Genomic DNA, 17,477 nt, shown 5'->3' on the forward strand with positions numbered 1-17,477 from the left:
TAGTAAGTGAGTAATCTGCCAGATCCTTATTTAAAATGAGTATGTTTATCCTCGGTATAATCTCGCCAGTTGGATAGTTTCTAATTAGATAATAAAACAAACCCTCCATGCTTCATCAGGGTAATGAAATATATTTTCCTACCAACTATTGGCACAATACAATTCAGAGACTGTTTTAATCAAGTTGTCAAAATGGTAACTCTCAGCCACAATCTTCATGAAGATTTCTACCCTAATTAGAAGCATAATGGAACACAGATGAACCCAGTATCTTAAAACAAAACAAAACAAAAAAATCACAAAGTTTTTCAGGTTCCACAAGAGCATTAAGCTATCCAAAGTTTGATTCCATTATACACCATTTCCCCCTTCAAAGGAAAGCCATATGTTCGAATGTAATTGGTGTGACATATAAATTTTATTTGATCTATTAGAGCACTAAGAACCTGGTACATCTTACTAAAAGCTTTCATACATAATAGCTTTTAACTGAGTTTATGGACAAGAATCATGTATGGGTTTTCAAGTAAATGCATTTACTGAACACATAATGGATTCTTGCTATTGAATGCGTCATTCTTCATCTCAATCTTTCTCTCATTTTCTTTTCCTAGGACAGAAGGATATAGAAAATTCCCCTACCATTATTATGAACAAGGAAGAGATGAGTGTGATGAATATTTTCTTCATGAACATGCCCCATATGGGGGGCATAGATTTATCACTGAAAAAAAAGTGTTTGCACAATGGGCCAAGAAACACAAGATAATATTTACACACCCAAACTGGACAGTATCTTGATAATTGGTTTTTTGACCTTGCCTTACCACTTGATATGATCATGACACTGCAACTGTGATGCTGATGATAAGATGATGATGACAAAGACAACAATGATGATCAAGTTCCCATGCATTCTCAGATATGGATGGTGATCTGCTAGTAATCTGAACTCAGGATTCTGTGAAGGGTGGTTGTGTTCATTACATTCTTTCTGAAGGTTCAACACTACATACTGCACTTTATTATTTAACTGGAATTGAAGCGAAGGCCAGTGACATGACAACTGTGACCTAAGAAATGGGAAAATTATCTTTCAGGATAGCTGCCCAGAGTTTTTAAACAGTGAGTAATTTCAAAAAGTCATGGGATTTGGCTTTATGAAGTGAGGGTACTGACTCCATGGTCTTTCGAACCTGAGCAGGTCCATTATCTGGAAAAATGGTTGATCGTCAAACACTGACCCAGGAAATGCTATCGGGGTGCAAGAATCTTACTACAGTTAGTAGTTAGCTGGGAGAGGGAAGGTATTTCTTCCTGATATGATATACCATCTCTTCAGGACTTCCTACAGCTGAAGCCTCGGTCCATTACCTTAACAACAATGACGATATTACAGTAATCGTACACATAAGGAGTATTTGACTATCTCAAGCACTTAATTCAAAATGGGCCAAATAGCAAATCTTGATGAATTTCCACTCTTCCTATCCTTTTCTTACTACCCAAAATAATATAACTAAACATGTTATTTTTGGTTAAGTCCTAAGTATTTCAGAAGGCTATTTAACATATAAGAAACCAACTTCAACACTGTAATAACATATACTGTGAAACATTCCTAAAACATAACCAAAGGGTTTACTAACTCTACTTAGACATCCAACAACACAAAACAATATGCTTTTTAAAATCATGAAACAGGGAAAGCAAAGCGTATTTTTTGCATCAATTTATATCTTATCATACTTCATGATATATATTTATATATTCAAATTTCTATTTTCTAGGCCCAAGATATGTCTCTCCATACATTACATTATCATTGCCAAGTGTCAAACTGTTAGACGTGGAGAGGAAATGGTTCCTTTATTAAATCTGACCAGAGTTTTTGCCTTCTTGGGGTTTATTTTTCCTCTAGTAGTGTACCAGTTGTTATGCCCGAATAACAATAATAATGACCTTAATGTCCATTGTGCTTTGCTATTCCATGAACACCTCATTGGGCTATTGCCCACACATTCTGCCATCTCTTTAGCCGATGACCTGTAATTTGTTCATTGTTCTGATATATTCCAGATTGTTCTTCTTGCTAATATTTGTATAGAATAGCATTTATGTAGCATAGCAACCAATTTATTTCAGTGCCAAATACAATATGTTATATCTAGAGTATACAAAAAGCTTCACAAGGATGATCTTGGCCATAGATTAAGATCCCTGTGAGCTTCAGTACTTTTGATTAAAAAATAAATAAATTAAAAAAATAAAAAAACAATGTTCTACTACTTACTTGGGAAAAAGACAAGAAAGCTGAGACAGGAAGAAAAGAAAGCAAAAGAAGTATATAGTTTCCTGTCCCTGGCTTGAGAAGACTTTGTTCTACATATACTTACTGCTCATTCAATATTAGAGGGTTGATTTGCTAAAAGAGTTGCCAAGAGTCCAGAAACATCCTTGTAACATTATTCAAAAGGTAAAAGCCAGACTCAACATACAAAATGTTTTGGAGGCTGGAAACGGTGATGTGTTTAGTCTCAGGAGCACTCTGTAGGTCTCTAACAAAAAGCCATGAGTTATTGTTAAAATGTGCCATCTTGGGTAAAAGCTTCTTTCCTGCATAATTCTGCCATTTTAATGCCCCAATACTCACAACCATAACAAATTACCAAGTACCAGTTCCATCGCTGGAGAGAGTTATCTTTTGTTGTTTCTTTATATGATTTTTAGTTCTATGAAAGTTAACTTTTTGGAGCTAATGATGGATAGAAATACATGCCCACTCAAAGAAAAATAAATAGATACAAATATTAAAATTGAAATACAGACTGTTTTTGCCCTTGTTGCAATATGTAAGCTCCATTTTTAAATGAAAAGGAATCCTTGATTAAGCAGAATGCTTTGGGGAATGACACATCCCAATTTATCTATTTTCTAGAAAATGGCCCTAACTAATGAGAAGCTTTTGAAAACTTGCTTGCTTTCCAGCCTCACTATAGCTTTCTCTGATAAGGGACTTTTATAATACCCTGGGTTCCTCACTCCATGGCAGTAAGAGCATGTGGAAAGGATAGATTCCAGATTTATACCATAATTGTTTTCTTAGGCAGGTGAGGATGGGCTTTTTCCTGCCCTGCCCTCCCTTCTTCTCACTTTTTTTTTTTCCAATTAAACTGTTACTCTACATTTTTTATTATTGTTGTCTTTTGTGTCTTTTTTTTCACCTAAAAGTAGCAAATGAAAAACACATGGTTTTTGATTTGGAGACCAAGTTGACTGATTTCAAGTGTGCTCAGCATTTTGATAGAATCTCTTGATTTGTTTTATTATGTAGTCTTAATTTTCTGTTTCCATTTCCTATTCTTTGGTATTCTGACTTCCTGATTCTGGTGGAAATAGAGTCTAATTTCTACCATATAGAAAACAATTTTTTTCTTCTTTTTCTTTTTTCAAGAGGAAAAGGAAAGTTTGCTGAGAGAAAGTGTGTCCAGGGGTCTGAAGCAGGACATGCTTTAACCCACCCTACCAAAGAGACATGATGTGTTTATATGGGGGTGGGGGTGGGGGTGGGGATAGAGGGATAGGGTCACAAGAATGGCAGGTACTTTAATTAGCTTACCTACCATTGTGGAAAAAAAAATTCTAAGATTTACCTATAGAGAAGAGCATGCCAAAGGAACAATTCAAGGAGAGCACTTTGTCGTGCAAATTTTGGTCAATTACACACTGGTTCTGATGAACTGAGATTTCATCCAGCATTTAAACACTGGAAAATTTCACTGAACTCACTCATCTCAGATGTGTATGTTTCCCCAAATTTAATAAATACCTGTAAAAAATAAAACTATTTCAATAGCATCCAAGGCCCTGGGCAAATATACTATGGAAAATGGCCACAATTTTCTGAAATCAGCATAAAACTATGTAAGCTAAAAATAATTCAGTAAATATTTTCAGTTTTGCAGAATCAGAGAAATGGCAAGTAAATTTAAGAAGGATTTTAAAATAAATGTTTGAATCCTTTCTAAGTTAACCTAGTGGCAAGTAGTAACGATTTACATTGTTATAGTGGCAATGTGAATAAGAAAATTTTAGAATATGTGATTTTACATTACTATGAAAGCTATCAAAGCAAAGGCAATTCGGGAGAATTTTGAGGAATGTTGGTATATATGCACAGAGTCCATTTGTGTTTGTGTGAATGGATATATGTGTGTATATACATACATATATATTTATAACTATATATAAAAATATATATGTAATCTTATATCTTCACTGACGTATGTGAATCACACACATACACACACACACACATACAAATCCTAGTTTAGACTTCAGCTGAAATTTGTTAGGTCACATTTTGAACTGTAATGAAAAAAGCCAAAATCCAAATTAAACATACTGATTGCTTAGGGTGCATGAAATCATATTTAATAGCTGGCCAAAGAATGAAGCTAGAGAAGCTGCTAAATCTAGAACTGAGAACACAATTAGATGCCACAGTTGTTACAAATCAGACTTGTAAGTATAGCAATCTATATTGTAAGGCTCTGTCGATTGCAGCTTAGCTAAAGTCACATTGAAAAACATTGCATCAGGCTTCATTCATGCTGAAATAAATGAACATTGGTCCGCCTATTCAAATAAGCCAGTCTTAAGCATAAGCAAAACTCAGATTTGCATGATTTTTATTATATAGCTAGAGAACTGTGACCATTGTGGAAAAAGAAAATTATATAAGGGGATTGCTCTTTGAGGATTTGGCATAATCAGCTGAGATGGGAGCAAGAGTGAATGGGGGACCAGCTGACCTTCCAAGAAACATAAAGTCCTCAGAAGAGAAGCACTCATTACTTCCTTAGAAAAAAGGACAACACCGAAATTACTTACCTGGTGGTGTTAATTGGATGTTAATTATAAGCTCAGTTTAGTTTTGATAAACAAAAAAGTATATAACCAGATTGCACATTTTTCTTTTATTCACAAAAGATACCTGCTTCACCAGAGAAAGAGACAGAGGGTGAGGAAGTAAGCACCTCCCAATGGGCTGTGGTCATGCAATAATGCTTTTTCCTCCATTTCTCCACCCCATCAGAATTTGGGGCATGTGTACACATGCTCCTGGAGTGTTTTTCAAGCTGGGGTTGGAACCACAGTCAGCCATGTGGGATACAATTCTCTATGCTGCACTACAGGGCTGCCCCTAATGCATATTTTTTAACAACATACACATCCTAGCATTTCATATGTCATGTCAAATACAAAGAATAAACTCATTGTCTAATGTCAATTGTTGTCATATCTTAGCACAAAAATATATTTACACACCCAGGACCAGAAAAGAAAAAAAAATTTTTTTCACTGCATATTTGAAAGGAAGGCCTCATCATTTTAGTAGTGTACATAAATCCAGTGACAGAAGAGACAGTGCAAGCCCTTGTAATTAGTGTAGACATTCAGAGTATAAAGGAACTTTAAAGTCCAGTCACTCCAACCCCTGCAACTTGGACCTGAAGAAACAGATTTGCAAAGGTAAGATGACTTGCCCATGACTATGAAACGAACTAATGACAGTACTGAGACTAAATTATATTTTTAAGTTTACTGATTTCTTTCTTTCATAGTAAGAGAGAAATTCAGAGACAGTACTCCCAACAGGGTCTTGATGCTATGATCCACGTTCAACTTCAGACAGCCCTGAACGATAGGCACACATGCATGCCCAGCAAACTCAGGGAAGTCTCTGTACACAAATCCAGAACCTCCCCATGTGTGTCAGCCTTGAATAATGTGGTGTTTTACTATTACACCATTGTTTGGTTCCTAAGACTCAAATTTTTTATCTCATGTCTCCTTCTCTGGTACTTTTTCAACTATAGTTTTTTAAATGACACAGTAATAGCTGGAAAAATTCATAAGTGATTTACTAGAAGTGCTTATTCATGAAAAGAAATGGCACCAATTGCCGTCAATTCTATTCAGGATTAGAAAAATCCCCACCCTGAAATGTAGAAATACTGACATAATGGAAGGAACATATTTCAGTTATCAGTCTAGATGTCCCATTCTCAGCATTCGTTACTAAGACTAGGTCATGTCTATAATCATGAAATTCTAAGACTAATCCAAAGAATAAAAAGGTGAGTTTCTTTCTTCCTCTTTGTTATTGAAAATGATCAAACCATTTATATCTCAAGAGCTATTGAGTGAAGGAGGTTGCCTGATGATACTGGCAGGCCCTGTTATTTACTTATCTCCAGAACTAAAGTGTCCTCCTTCTTAACCAGGTTAGCTGCCTAGGTTAGAGAAATAATCCGTCAACACTGACTAGTGAAATATGACCCTTTGGTTTCATACTCATCTCTGCTTTGCACTTGCTCTTTAAGCCTACACAAACCTCCAGAAGGTAGATAAAAGCCCTACATGTCCAGCAAATCTCAGTTAATTTGTTTAGAATCTGCTTATATTATCCAGTAAGAAGTGGAGAACTTTGAAAGTATTATACATGTACGGGGCTCTGAAAATAGTCCCTAGCCTCAGAAATAGAAGAATATTCTCTTGCTTGATTTTGCTGAACCTTAGAGAAAGCACTGGAGTAAATTCCATGTAATGTTAAGGTATCAAATCAGAATTGTCCTTGGGCTTTATAACAGTGCAGGAAAGCTCATTTAATTCTTTTTTAAAGTTCTCTACTTTTTTTTCTTTTCCTAGTAGGCACAATTTGTTTTTGGAGTAGAAAAGTTATTCTTTCTCCACAGATATGTCTCCTTTTGTTCATGCCTTGGAGACTTCAGAAAAATAAGAGCTCACTTTCATAAAAGTGAAGTACATCTTGATGAATAAATAGCCAACTGCCAAATTCATGTATTTGCCTATGTAGTGAGCAGTTTCTTCTAAGAAACTCTGAAGGGACCAAGACCAGGGCATGTTATGGTTCCTTGTTACCCAATCTACAAAGCTCTAATTTCCTTGTGTTTAACTTTGTTGTCACTGTTACTGAGTAAATACCTATTCCTATTGCCATACAGTATATTTTATGCTTCACTCATTTTTCTGAGTTCACACAATTTTTGCTGGAGTCTTTCATTCACTTTAAGAACCTGTAATCTTCGTCTATTTGTAGAAGAGACTGTAAATGCACCATTGTACATTTGGTGCGGTGTTGTGTGTATGTGTGCATTTCTGGTATCATGTCTATTTATAGGCACTGTGTCTTAGAATAAAGCCTACAAAGTGGCAAAGGGCAATTAGCATATTTCAGTTTGTTTTACTTTTATAAAAGAGTGGGGCTATGTTAACAAAGCCAGAGTATTTGTCATTGAAAGAAAAAAAAGGTGGAGAAGGATATTCAAAATACTCAATTTCCAAGACAGAAAGCTATCTAGGACACATTTGCAGACAATGGCAAGAAAAAATGTTGGTTAGCCTCCAGAATCCCATTTGTCCACATTCACTGTCTGAGGCTGAGATGTATTTCCTTTCTTGCTGATCTAGACTTACCAACAGTCGGGTACCATACAAACTGCTTAGAATAACGTTTTTTTACTTTCCTTCTTCCCTTCTTTTTTTCTTTCCTCCTTTTCTCCAGCCCCTCCTTTCCTTACTTATTTTCTTTTTACAAGCTTAACACTCTTGCAGTTAAATGTTATATTGGATAGTTTCTCCTTTTATGAATCAGCTTATAGTGCCCTATCCAACTTTTTTTTTTTTTGAGAGATTTTTGCTATATGGTTTGTGCGCTTGCTAGAAAGAGAGACAAAGAGGCAGAAAACAAGAAATCACCCCCCCCCGGGGGGGGGATGGCCACACTGCAATCTCTTCTCCTTCTTTCTCCTCTCAGGATCTTGGGCACGCATGCACACGTGCCCAGCGTCAGTTTAAGACACTGGGTCCGGGACTCAAACCACAGTTGACTACATGGGAGTCCAGCAACATAGCCATTATACTAACCACTGGTCCTGCCCTATCCAACTCTTTAGATGACTCATATTTGGATATTATCTCAAAAATGAGAAGCTTTTTCAATAATGAATAATAATAACTTGTATGTTAAATTTATGAATGAGCTGTATGTCTCACTCAATCCCCCAGATACTATATAGGTATGGAATGTTATCACCATTTCACGTATAAGAAAATTGAAGCACAGAGAGGTTAAGTAGCTTGCCCAAGGTCATACAACTAGTGATTAAATGAAGTTCAAGCTAAAACAGTTTGGCCCAGAATCCACACCTAATAGGGTAAGCTAATAAATGTAACCAAGAACCCCTCCCCACGCAATTTCAGTGGTTTGATAGAATAATGTTTGTTTCTTTTTAAAATATGAGTTCCGTATAGATGTTCTTCTCCAACCAAAAAAACAGAGAGACAGGTACTTTTCATAATGTGGGTCTGCCCTCCTCCAGGTCCTTCAAGTCTTACTTGGCCCACTGGTATGGAAAGAGCAAGAAGGGTCTTGTGTTGAAGGGGTTTGTAGGTAAGTCTGGAAGTCACTCCACTCACATTCCACTGACCAGACCCAGTTACATGGCCTGATAGTGACTTAGGAAATGTTATCTATCTGTGGGCCCACAGGAAAAGGAACAAGGCTTTTTTTTTTTTGGAGAGGTTTTTGCTATAGGGCATGTGCGCTCGCCAGACAGACAGAGAGAGACAGAGAGACAGAAAGCAGAAAATCACCCCCCAGGGAGGATGGCCACGCCGCAATCCCTTCTCCTCCACTCTCCTCTCGGGATCTTGGGCACGCACGCATATGCGCCCGGCGTGAGTTTAAGCCACCGGGTCTGGGACTTGAACCATGGTCGACTACGTGGGAGTCCAGCGACATAGCCATTACGCTAACTGCTGGTCCAAGGAACAAGGTTTAATGAACCTCTGGAAGTCTCTGCCACAATATCCTTCATCTTGATGACTTATAGCCAAAACAATCACTCAGTTTGTGCAATTGTATGAATGAATTGTTTTTGTTGATAATCCCAGTTCAATCATTAGGAACACTTGAGATTTTGTTTTTTCTCTACATGGATGTCGGCACCCACACCTGAAATCTGAACAAAATATTGGTCTAAGTTTTATTATGCCAAGATAGACGATATGATTTCTTTTGCACAAGGAAGCCAAGAGAACAACTGGTAACCTAGAAATAATCTTAAGTGAATTAACCCTGCTAACAGTAGAAGTCACATGACTCAAAGTCTTAATGTTCTGTGGCTAAAGAGACAGCATCCTCACTTCCAACCAATTCATTTTCTGTGCTGACTTTCTTTACACAATGTCACAGAAATTAGCTTCCCTTTTCTCCTTTGTTCTTGGCTCTACGCAGTGCTACAATGACATTTTTAAAGTAAAAAACATAAAATTTCTGGTTCTCAAATCTTAACATTTCTCCTACCCTCTTTTTCTTTGTTCTCATGGGCATATAAACTTACTGGGTTTTTGGTTTTTGTTTTTTGTTTTTTTTGAGAGATTTTTTGCTATAGGGGGCATACACTCACCAGAAAGACAGAGACAGAGAGACAGAACAACAGAAAGCAAGAAATTACCCCCGGCGGGGGGGATGGCCATGCCGCAATCCCTTCTCCTCCATTCTCCTATCGGGATCTTGGGCACCCACACACAGGCGCCCCGCGTGAGTTTAAACCACTGGGTCCGGGACTTGAACCACAGTTGACTACATGGGAGTCCAGCAACACAGCCACTACACCAACTGCTGGTCCCTGAATTTACTCTTATGCTGTGAGATTTTCTATCACCAAAACGTCACAGAGTATATTCCTATAAGAAAGGACTCCATTATTTTCTTTTCTTTTCCAGCACTTCCTTTCCTAATACTTTTTACTCTCTGACTTTATTTTCTTTAAGGTGTCTAGCAATCCTTTTCACAAATAAAATTTTACCTCCTAAAGTTTTTTTCTCATGTATCAGGAAATTATTTGCTATCTTAAGAAAACTGATTTTCATGTTAGCATATACATTTTTAAAATTTAAAATTGAGAGAGATGAACCTGGGACTCTAAAGATAAAATATTAGAAAAGAGATTCTGGGGCCTTCTGATGGCATAGCAGTTACATCGCTGGACTCCCACCTGACTGACTGTGGTTTGAGTCCCAGACCCGATGACTTGAAAATCCTGCCAGGTGTGTATGCATGCATGCCCGAGATCCCAGGAGAAAAATGGAAGAGAAGGGATTGTGGCTTGGCCAGGCCCCCTGGGGGTTTGAGTTCTCACTTTCCCTCTCACTGTCTCTGTCTCTCTGTCTCTCCAGCGAGCATATGTGCCCTAAGGCAAAAATTTCTTTTAAAAAGAGAATCTGCCAATCAATAGTTATATTCTTCCTGATCAATGTGAAATTCTTTTCAAGGATAAGAAACTATAGTTTCTGGTTGGTAAATGACATAAGTTTGAAGCCCTCTCTCCTTTTTTTTTTTTTTTTTTTCTCATCTCAAAGTGCACATACCTCACCAGAGAGATAGAGAGAGAAAGTGAGAAAGCACTCCTCGTGGAGTTTGATGACACCATAATCCCCCCAATTCCCCCTCCCCATAGAGATTTTGGGCGTGCATGCACATATGCCAGGAGTGTTTCTCAAGTCTCACGGTTTGACCAGGTTAGACTGGGCAGTCAACCTTGTGTGATCCAACTGCCAAAACCACCAGGCCATTGGCCCTTGAATCTCTAAGAGTTGTAACTGGAAAGAGGAATATCTTAGGCTACTTTATAGGGATAAACTGTTTAACTAACATGCATAGTGGTTCTCACCATCCCTAAGCCCATGGCTAAAATTCTTAAATAATTCACACATATACAATATATGCCAGCAGCACCTTATAAAACGAATGACTGAGAGTTCTTACATCTATAATGGACAAAGTTTTCAAATGTACTATTTTCCATGCTTAAAAACTAACTTAAAATCAGCATAATTTTTCAAAACTGTTTTCCTCCAGTTGCCTAAATTTCTCCGGAAACATAACACATATAATAAAATTTACTTAGAATTCATCTTGGGGCCAGCAGATGATGTAGTAGTTAAGGCACTGGACTCCCACAGAGTCCACCACAATTTAAGTACCAGATCCAGTGACTTGAAGCATGCTAGGCACGTGTATGTATGTGCCCAAAATCCCAGGAGGAGAAAGCAGGAGATAGGATTGTGGCATGGCTACCCCTACCCCAGTGGGGGGCAGTGATTTCTCACTTTCCTGTTTGTCTCCAGTGAGTGCCCCATGCTCTATGGCAAAAAGCTTTGAAAAAAAGTATCTTTCATCTTCATGGCAGTTTTACTTTAAATTGAAACATATTGATCAATATATCATTTAGTGATACTGATTTTGATGGGTTTCATCTCTAGGGGAAAAAAAGGCATAGTCCAGTCTTTGACAGGTATAGGCATTAATGTTGAATGAGGACATTAATGTCATGTAATGGATCTGTGGATCATGCAACACTCTGTGTGTCTGTTCACTATGCAACAATAGAAAAAAAATTAAAACAGTCATTCAACTACACAACCCAGGAGTTCAATGAAACTTAGTAAGAACAAATGTAAAGTCATTTAGGTTCAAAAAAAGACAGAAACATGACTTAATAGCAGTAGTCATAAAAAAATATCTGGAGGCTTTTGAACATTCTAGTAGGAAATACAGGAATTTAAAAGGTCACCTTAATAATGCTTAAATACATTGAAGGTGTCTGAGAACAAACAGCAAGATTCAGGACTGATCAGACCACTTCTGAATGTATTTTTAAAATGTGTTTTTATTAGATTTCTGACTGAACAAGTAATGGATTTTCATTGCCAGAAACACTGAAACAAAAAAAAAAAAAGAAAGGTATACTTAAAATAGCACTATGCCAAATTTGCCCAATATTTTTATAAATATTAACAAAATTTATGTGTGTGTGTGTGTGTGTGTGTGTATTTAAAATGCTGGTTTATAACCTGGTATGTCTCTTAAACAAAAAATTGCAACTATGTTCTCTAATGTCATTAAATTATCCTGAAACACTTCCAATAGCTACATCATGCAATAATCTAACCATCCCCCATGTCGATTTTCCCTCTATAGTAAATAGCTTTGTTCGTGAAATTTTGAGTACATTTCTGCCTTTTTTTTCTTTTATTGTACTAGCATAGAGTGGTGCCTGCTTCCCTGAACTCTTACCAGAAATGGTCAGATTTTCATCCTTGCTATATAGGAAAAAAAAAAAAAATCTTCTTTTAATTAGCATTTAATTGATTATTTTCATATTTATTGGCCATTTACACTTGTTCTTTCAAGAATTAGCTCTATATTTTGTCCGTTTTTTCCTTTGCAGTGGGAGTCACCACACTGCAAATGATACAGAGAAATGATAATTTATTCAAAAGACAGAACAAGTAGAGAGTGACCAGGATCATAAGAGACCTAGAAATTTTATCACACCAGGAGTTGAAAATAGTCATCTAATAGATTGTTTCTAAATTACAGGCATTAATATAGGTACACATTTAGTTTTAAACTCTGAAATTTTATTGGATAGTACTAAAACGAATGAATGAAATTTTAGATTTTATCTCAGGAGGGCATTGAGAGGGTGAATTTTTAGCACAGGTGAAATTGTGTAAATTATTTGAAAATAAACCAGACATCCTGTTTGTCAGTGATTAAAGTGATGAGATAGAGCTGGATTTGATGGCCACTAAGGTCCTTTTCAGAGGATATGATCTGTGGAACAGGATGCAACTTTCAAGGCAATATTTGACACTGAAGCTCTGAAAAAGAGAGAGAGCCTAAAATAGTTATGCTTTGGGAGACCCTTGCATTAGCTGTAGCATATTCAGAAGCTAGAACAGGTTATTTCTGGTGGTGGCAGATTCACCCGGTTCCTGCGTAGTGTTGCTTTGAATGTATTTGGTTGAGGGTAGGCACACACGCACACACCACTCCCCACCACCACCCCAGCTCTTCTGCTTATCACTGACTTCATTCTCATAGTGTTTCCCAAAAGATATAAATTCCTTCGCTTCCCAGTGAGAGAAACTTATTCACATTTCATACCTCTATATTTTTATATACTTGCTATTGTGATGTCTTTGAAATGTAATGACTCAAGAAAATTACATTTAGTATTATAGCATTCCTCATGTTGGTAATTTATGATAATAGATGTCACTATAAATTTAGGAGTCATTTATATTGTCCACCTTTTCCTATTTCTGCTAGATTAAATAAATTCTTTATGTGGAGTTTTGCAGCATTTTTCAGTTTTCTACTCTGTACCATTCACTTTCAGTATATTTATAATCCTTTTATCTGGTCTTTGTAGTTTCAAAATGATGCCTTGGATATTTTAAGTTTGAGCAATCAATGTCCTTTTCAAATTGCTCTCTTAAGGTTTTTATAAAATAATATTCTCCATAATACAACTTTAAATTACCTGCCTTTTCCTTTACTAGACTTAATTCTAGAAGGCTAATTGAACATTAAGCATTTTAATCATCCCACACTGTCAAACCTGTCTTCTCATTACTGAGAATTGGATAGGCCATGAGCTTAATTGTGTTCCTGGCAACGTAACTAGAGTGAAAACTTGATAGTATGATTGCTATATAACTAGGGTATTAGTCCTTGACTTTATTAATAGCTATAAAGAAAATATTATCTTAAAAATATACATTGAATATAATCATATTCATGGCATTACATTAGAGCCCTAGAGAGTACAGAAACGGGCTTGCAGCATTATTTATCCTTATAAAGTTCACCAAAAAGTTAAAAAGAAAAATTATAAACATTCCAAATAACAAGATGACCCCAGAACAAGGCAATGACCACAAGAGTGATATCAACAAAAATGTCATATATACCATGACAAGAAATGATTTATTCTCATAGTGTTTCCCAAAAGATATAAATTCCTTTGCTTCCCAGTTCTAAAAAAAATTGTCATATGCACATAATGTTAAAATATAGGGTGATTTAAACCCTCAGAATGACATAGTGTGTGCTTGATCTCAGGAAACACATCTTGAATTTCTATCAGCAACACTTTAAGGAAGTGGTTAATACAGAAGACAATCACTAAGACTGTAGGAGAGGCTTCCTTTGAGCAGTGTCTTATAGAAAAACAACATTCATGTGAAAACATAGAGATTATTTTTTTAAAAAGGAAATTAAAACATCCATAGTATAGTGAAATGCTAAAAATCCTTCTATCTTTTCTGGAATCTGATAGGGAGCCCCAGGGTTCAGCCAAGGCTCTGGTACTATTTTAGAATGTATTCATTGAACAAATAGCACCTTTCAAAGACATTTCAAAGTAAGCTGTGATTTCAAATAGCATAGGATATGGAACCAATGTAGGTGTAAATATGGATCCATTTTATCCCTTTTATCCATGTAGATCAATTAGTCTTGTGTTATTATTCTTGATATGCATTCACTCTCAGCTTTAGGAGTTACCATGAATGTGAATTACCCTGATTATGCTTTTTCCTATGATGGTTTCATCTATACTTATCTACAGAGCTTGAATGAAAATTTTCTAATGTAATGACAGCTATATGCATCTAATTGCATTCTTCAGCAGGGCTAAGGAACAGACAGGGAAAGCAAAAATCATAATATGCACCTGTCTCAACTTTCACCTGTTGTACAAATACAGTCACATAGGGGAGTCACACTCCTTCATTTGATTAAATAGCTTGCAACCTACTATGTATGTCTTTCTGGGAGAGATCCATTGCATTCCAGAAAAATTATTGTCCTGTATGGTAAATTATTTAGTCTTGGTGGGGTAAAAGGGTAAAAGGGGAGGAGATAGCTAGCTGCAAGATCATAGGGGAGATAACTAGCTGCAGTTTGTATTAAAATTTTGTATTTTTTAATTTTTTCCCAATGTTTCTTATTCTTTATTACATATCATTTGCAAGGACTACCCAAGTGATCTCATGAGCTCTGGTTATTTCTGTATCAGAGTACAAAAATTGATTCACATATATTTGGTCAATGGATTTTCTACAGAGATCCCAAAGTCATTGAATGGGAAAATATAGTCTTTCAACAATTGATATTAAAACAACCAACTATCTGTCAAGAAAAAAATTAACCTCAACCTTTATGTCATACAGAAAAATTAACCTGAAATAGATGTTTGCCCTAAACCTAAATTATAAAACTAAAAATTCTAGGACAAAACAAAAGCTAAAATCTTCATGACTTTGAGTAAGAATTTACTAGGTCACAATAAAGCAAAAATAACAAAAGAAAAGTGGAATTTATCAATTGTTAAAATTCTCTTTTGAAAGACACTGTTAAAAATATTAGAAAGACCAAATATAGACTTGAAAAATATTTGCAATACACATAGAAGAGCAAGGACTTATAAGCCCTTAAAATTTGATAATAAAAAGACAAACACTTCAATTAAAAATAGGTAAACAAATTGAACAGACATTTCACAAGAGAAGATATACAAATGGCCAATAGCACATGAAAAGATACATATCAGGGAACCAGCAGTTAGTATAATGGCTATGTTGCTGGACTCCCATGTAGTCGACCGTGGTTCGCGTCCCGGACCCAGTGGCTTAAAACTCACGCCGGGCGCGTGTGCGTGCGTGCCCAAGATCCCGAGAGGAGAATGGAGGAGAAGGGATTGCAGCGTGACCATCCCTCCTGGGGGGTGATTTCTCGCTTTCTGTCTCTCTGTCTCTCTCTCTGTCTGTCTGGTGAGCGCACACGCCCTCTCTAAAAAAAAAAAAAAAAGAAGACAAGCTTCCTGGAGAAAATAAATTTAAGCTGAGACTGGAATGATGATGAGAAGTGAACCAAGCACGGGGAACATGGAAAAGGCAAGCAAGGACAAGGAATAGTACAATGCAAAAAGACACCATGATGAGAGAAAGCATGACAAGTTCCAGAATCCAAAAGTTGGAGGCCAGTTGGAGGAAAACCACTAGGGTGAGAGGTGGCAGTTCTGGAGTGGAGGCTGGGAGGTGGGTTTAGAGACGAATGAGCAATTTAATCAGAGTTCAGATCACACAAGTTATAAAGGCTACAATAAGGAGTTTCAACTTTATTATAAGAGGGGTTCATGCAAAGTATAGAAAGCTTTAAAGAAAGGAGTATTATATCTGATTTGTGTTTAAAAAGATCATAGGGTGAGGAAAGCAAAGATAATTCACAAGTTTAGGCTTGAAAAATTGGGCAGATGTTAATACCCTGTGAGATAGGAAATACAGTAGAAGAGACAGTTGGAGATCAATTAAGTTTTAGACTTATTGGTCAGTTTATGGAGAGTATGGGACATTGAAGTTTTACATATGAAGCTTAGGAGATAGGTCTAGCCTAAGGATATAAAGATGGGAGTCATTTATTCAATTAAGAATAAGAAGTGCTATGCTAGAAAACAAGCACAGAAATGTCATAAAAATAATGTGTGGCATTTCTATTATTTATTTCTGCACAACAAATCACCATAAATAGGTTGCTTACAAGGTGCATACAAGGGATTTTCAAGTGTTCACAGAAAATTTGTATTTTGAAAAACTATGCATGGATTTAAAAAATGTCTGTACCAAAATAAACCTGTGCTTTAATTCAATTTTCCAAAAGAATTTTTTGAAGTACCCTTGTATTTATGATATCATAGTTGTGCTCAGGAATACAGGTGTGGCTTCTGTTGACTTCCTCTTCCTTAGAGTCTCTCACAAAACTTCAAAGTGTCAATCAGGGCTGACATTTCATCTGAAAGCTCAATTGTAGAAGGATTCACTTCAAGCTCTTATGGTTGTGGCCATATTTTATTTCTTTATGGTTGTCAACTGGAGGCTGTTCTTAAGTTCCTTTCCATGTGAACCTCTCCAAGAACAGTTCAAAATAAGGCATCTTCCTTCTATAAAGTTGCCACAGAAGAGAATCTTCTAGTAAGATAAAAGTTGCAATCTCTTATATTCTAATCATGGTCATGACATCCCTCAATATTGAAGTATTCTATTGGTCAGAATTGAGTTATTCAAAGAAAGCAGATGATACAAGCCATGAATACTGGAAGGCAGAATCATTGAGGGGATACCCTATTAGCTGTCTACTACTTAATCTCTATCTAGAAGAGATAAGAAAGGAGGCTCAACAATAAAAGTAACACTTGAATCTGAGACAAGATGTATGAACTAAATAGTCTATAAAAAGGAAGGAAGACTAATTATGCCTGTTTCCCATCTTGATGTGTATCAGCAAAATTTTCATATTTCCCTGTGTCAAGATTGATCATGGATGAAACTGATCAAATATTCAGAGTTATGACAAATCTAGTATTAATTTGAGAGGGTAAATCCATTTAGAAATAATCCCACGGGGTTGACTTTTCAAGGAAAATCAAGATCAAAAGGGAAAAAAAGGACTTTGAGAAGTTGTTCTGTTTACAAGTGTACAAATGACTGGTGAAGAGAATATTATGTGTGCAAATTGGGGGGGGGGGTCATGAAGT

The 17,477-nt window shown here is 36.4% G+C and overlaps 1 protein-coding gene and 1 pseudogene across 2 annotated transcripts in view; one reads left to right on the forward strand and one right to left on the reverse strand.

Annotated features, from left to right (window-relative positions):
* Positions 1–2,886, forward strand: part of ST6GALNAC3 (ST6 N-acetylgalactosaminide alpha-2,6-sialyltransferase 3) — a 612,627-nt gene extending 609,741 nt beyond the window's left edge. For both annotated transcript variants that reach the window (XM_006146060.3, XM_006146059.3), the window contains exon 5: positions 615–2,886. In XM_006146060.3, coding sequence (XP_006146122.1) covers positions 615–801 — 187 coding nt within the window. In that variant the 3' untranslated portion in view covers positions 802–2,886. The remainder of the gene's footprint in view (positions 1–614) is intronic.
* Positions 1–17,477, reverse strand: part of LOC102475867 (40S ribosomal protein S8-like) — a 68,602-nt pseudogene that overhangs the window by 25,516 nt on the left and 25,609 nt on the right.

The sequence above is a fragment of the Tupaia chinensis genome, unplaced genomic scaffold (genome assembly GCF_000334495.1).
Source record: "Tupaia chinensis unplaced genomic scaffold, TupChi_1.0 Scaffold000164_1, whole genome shotgun sequence".
NCBI classification, from domain to species: Eukaryota; Metazoa; Chordata; class Mammalia; order Scandentia; family Tupaiidae; genus Tupaia; species Tupaia belangeri.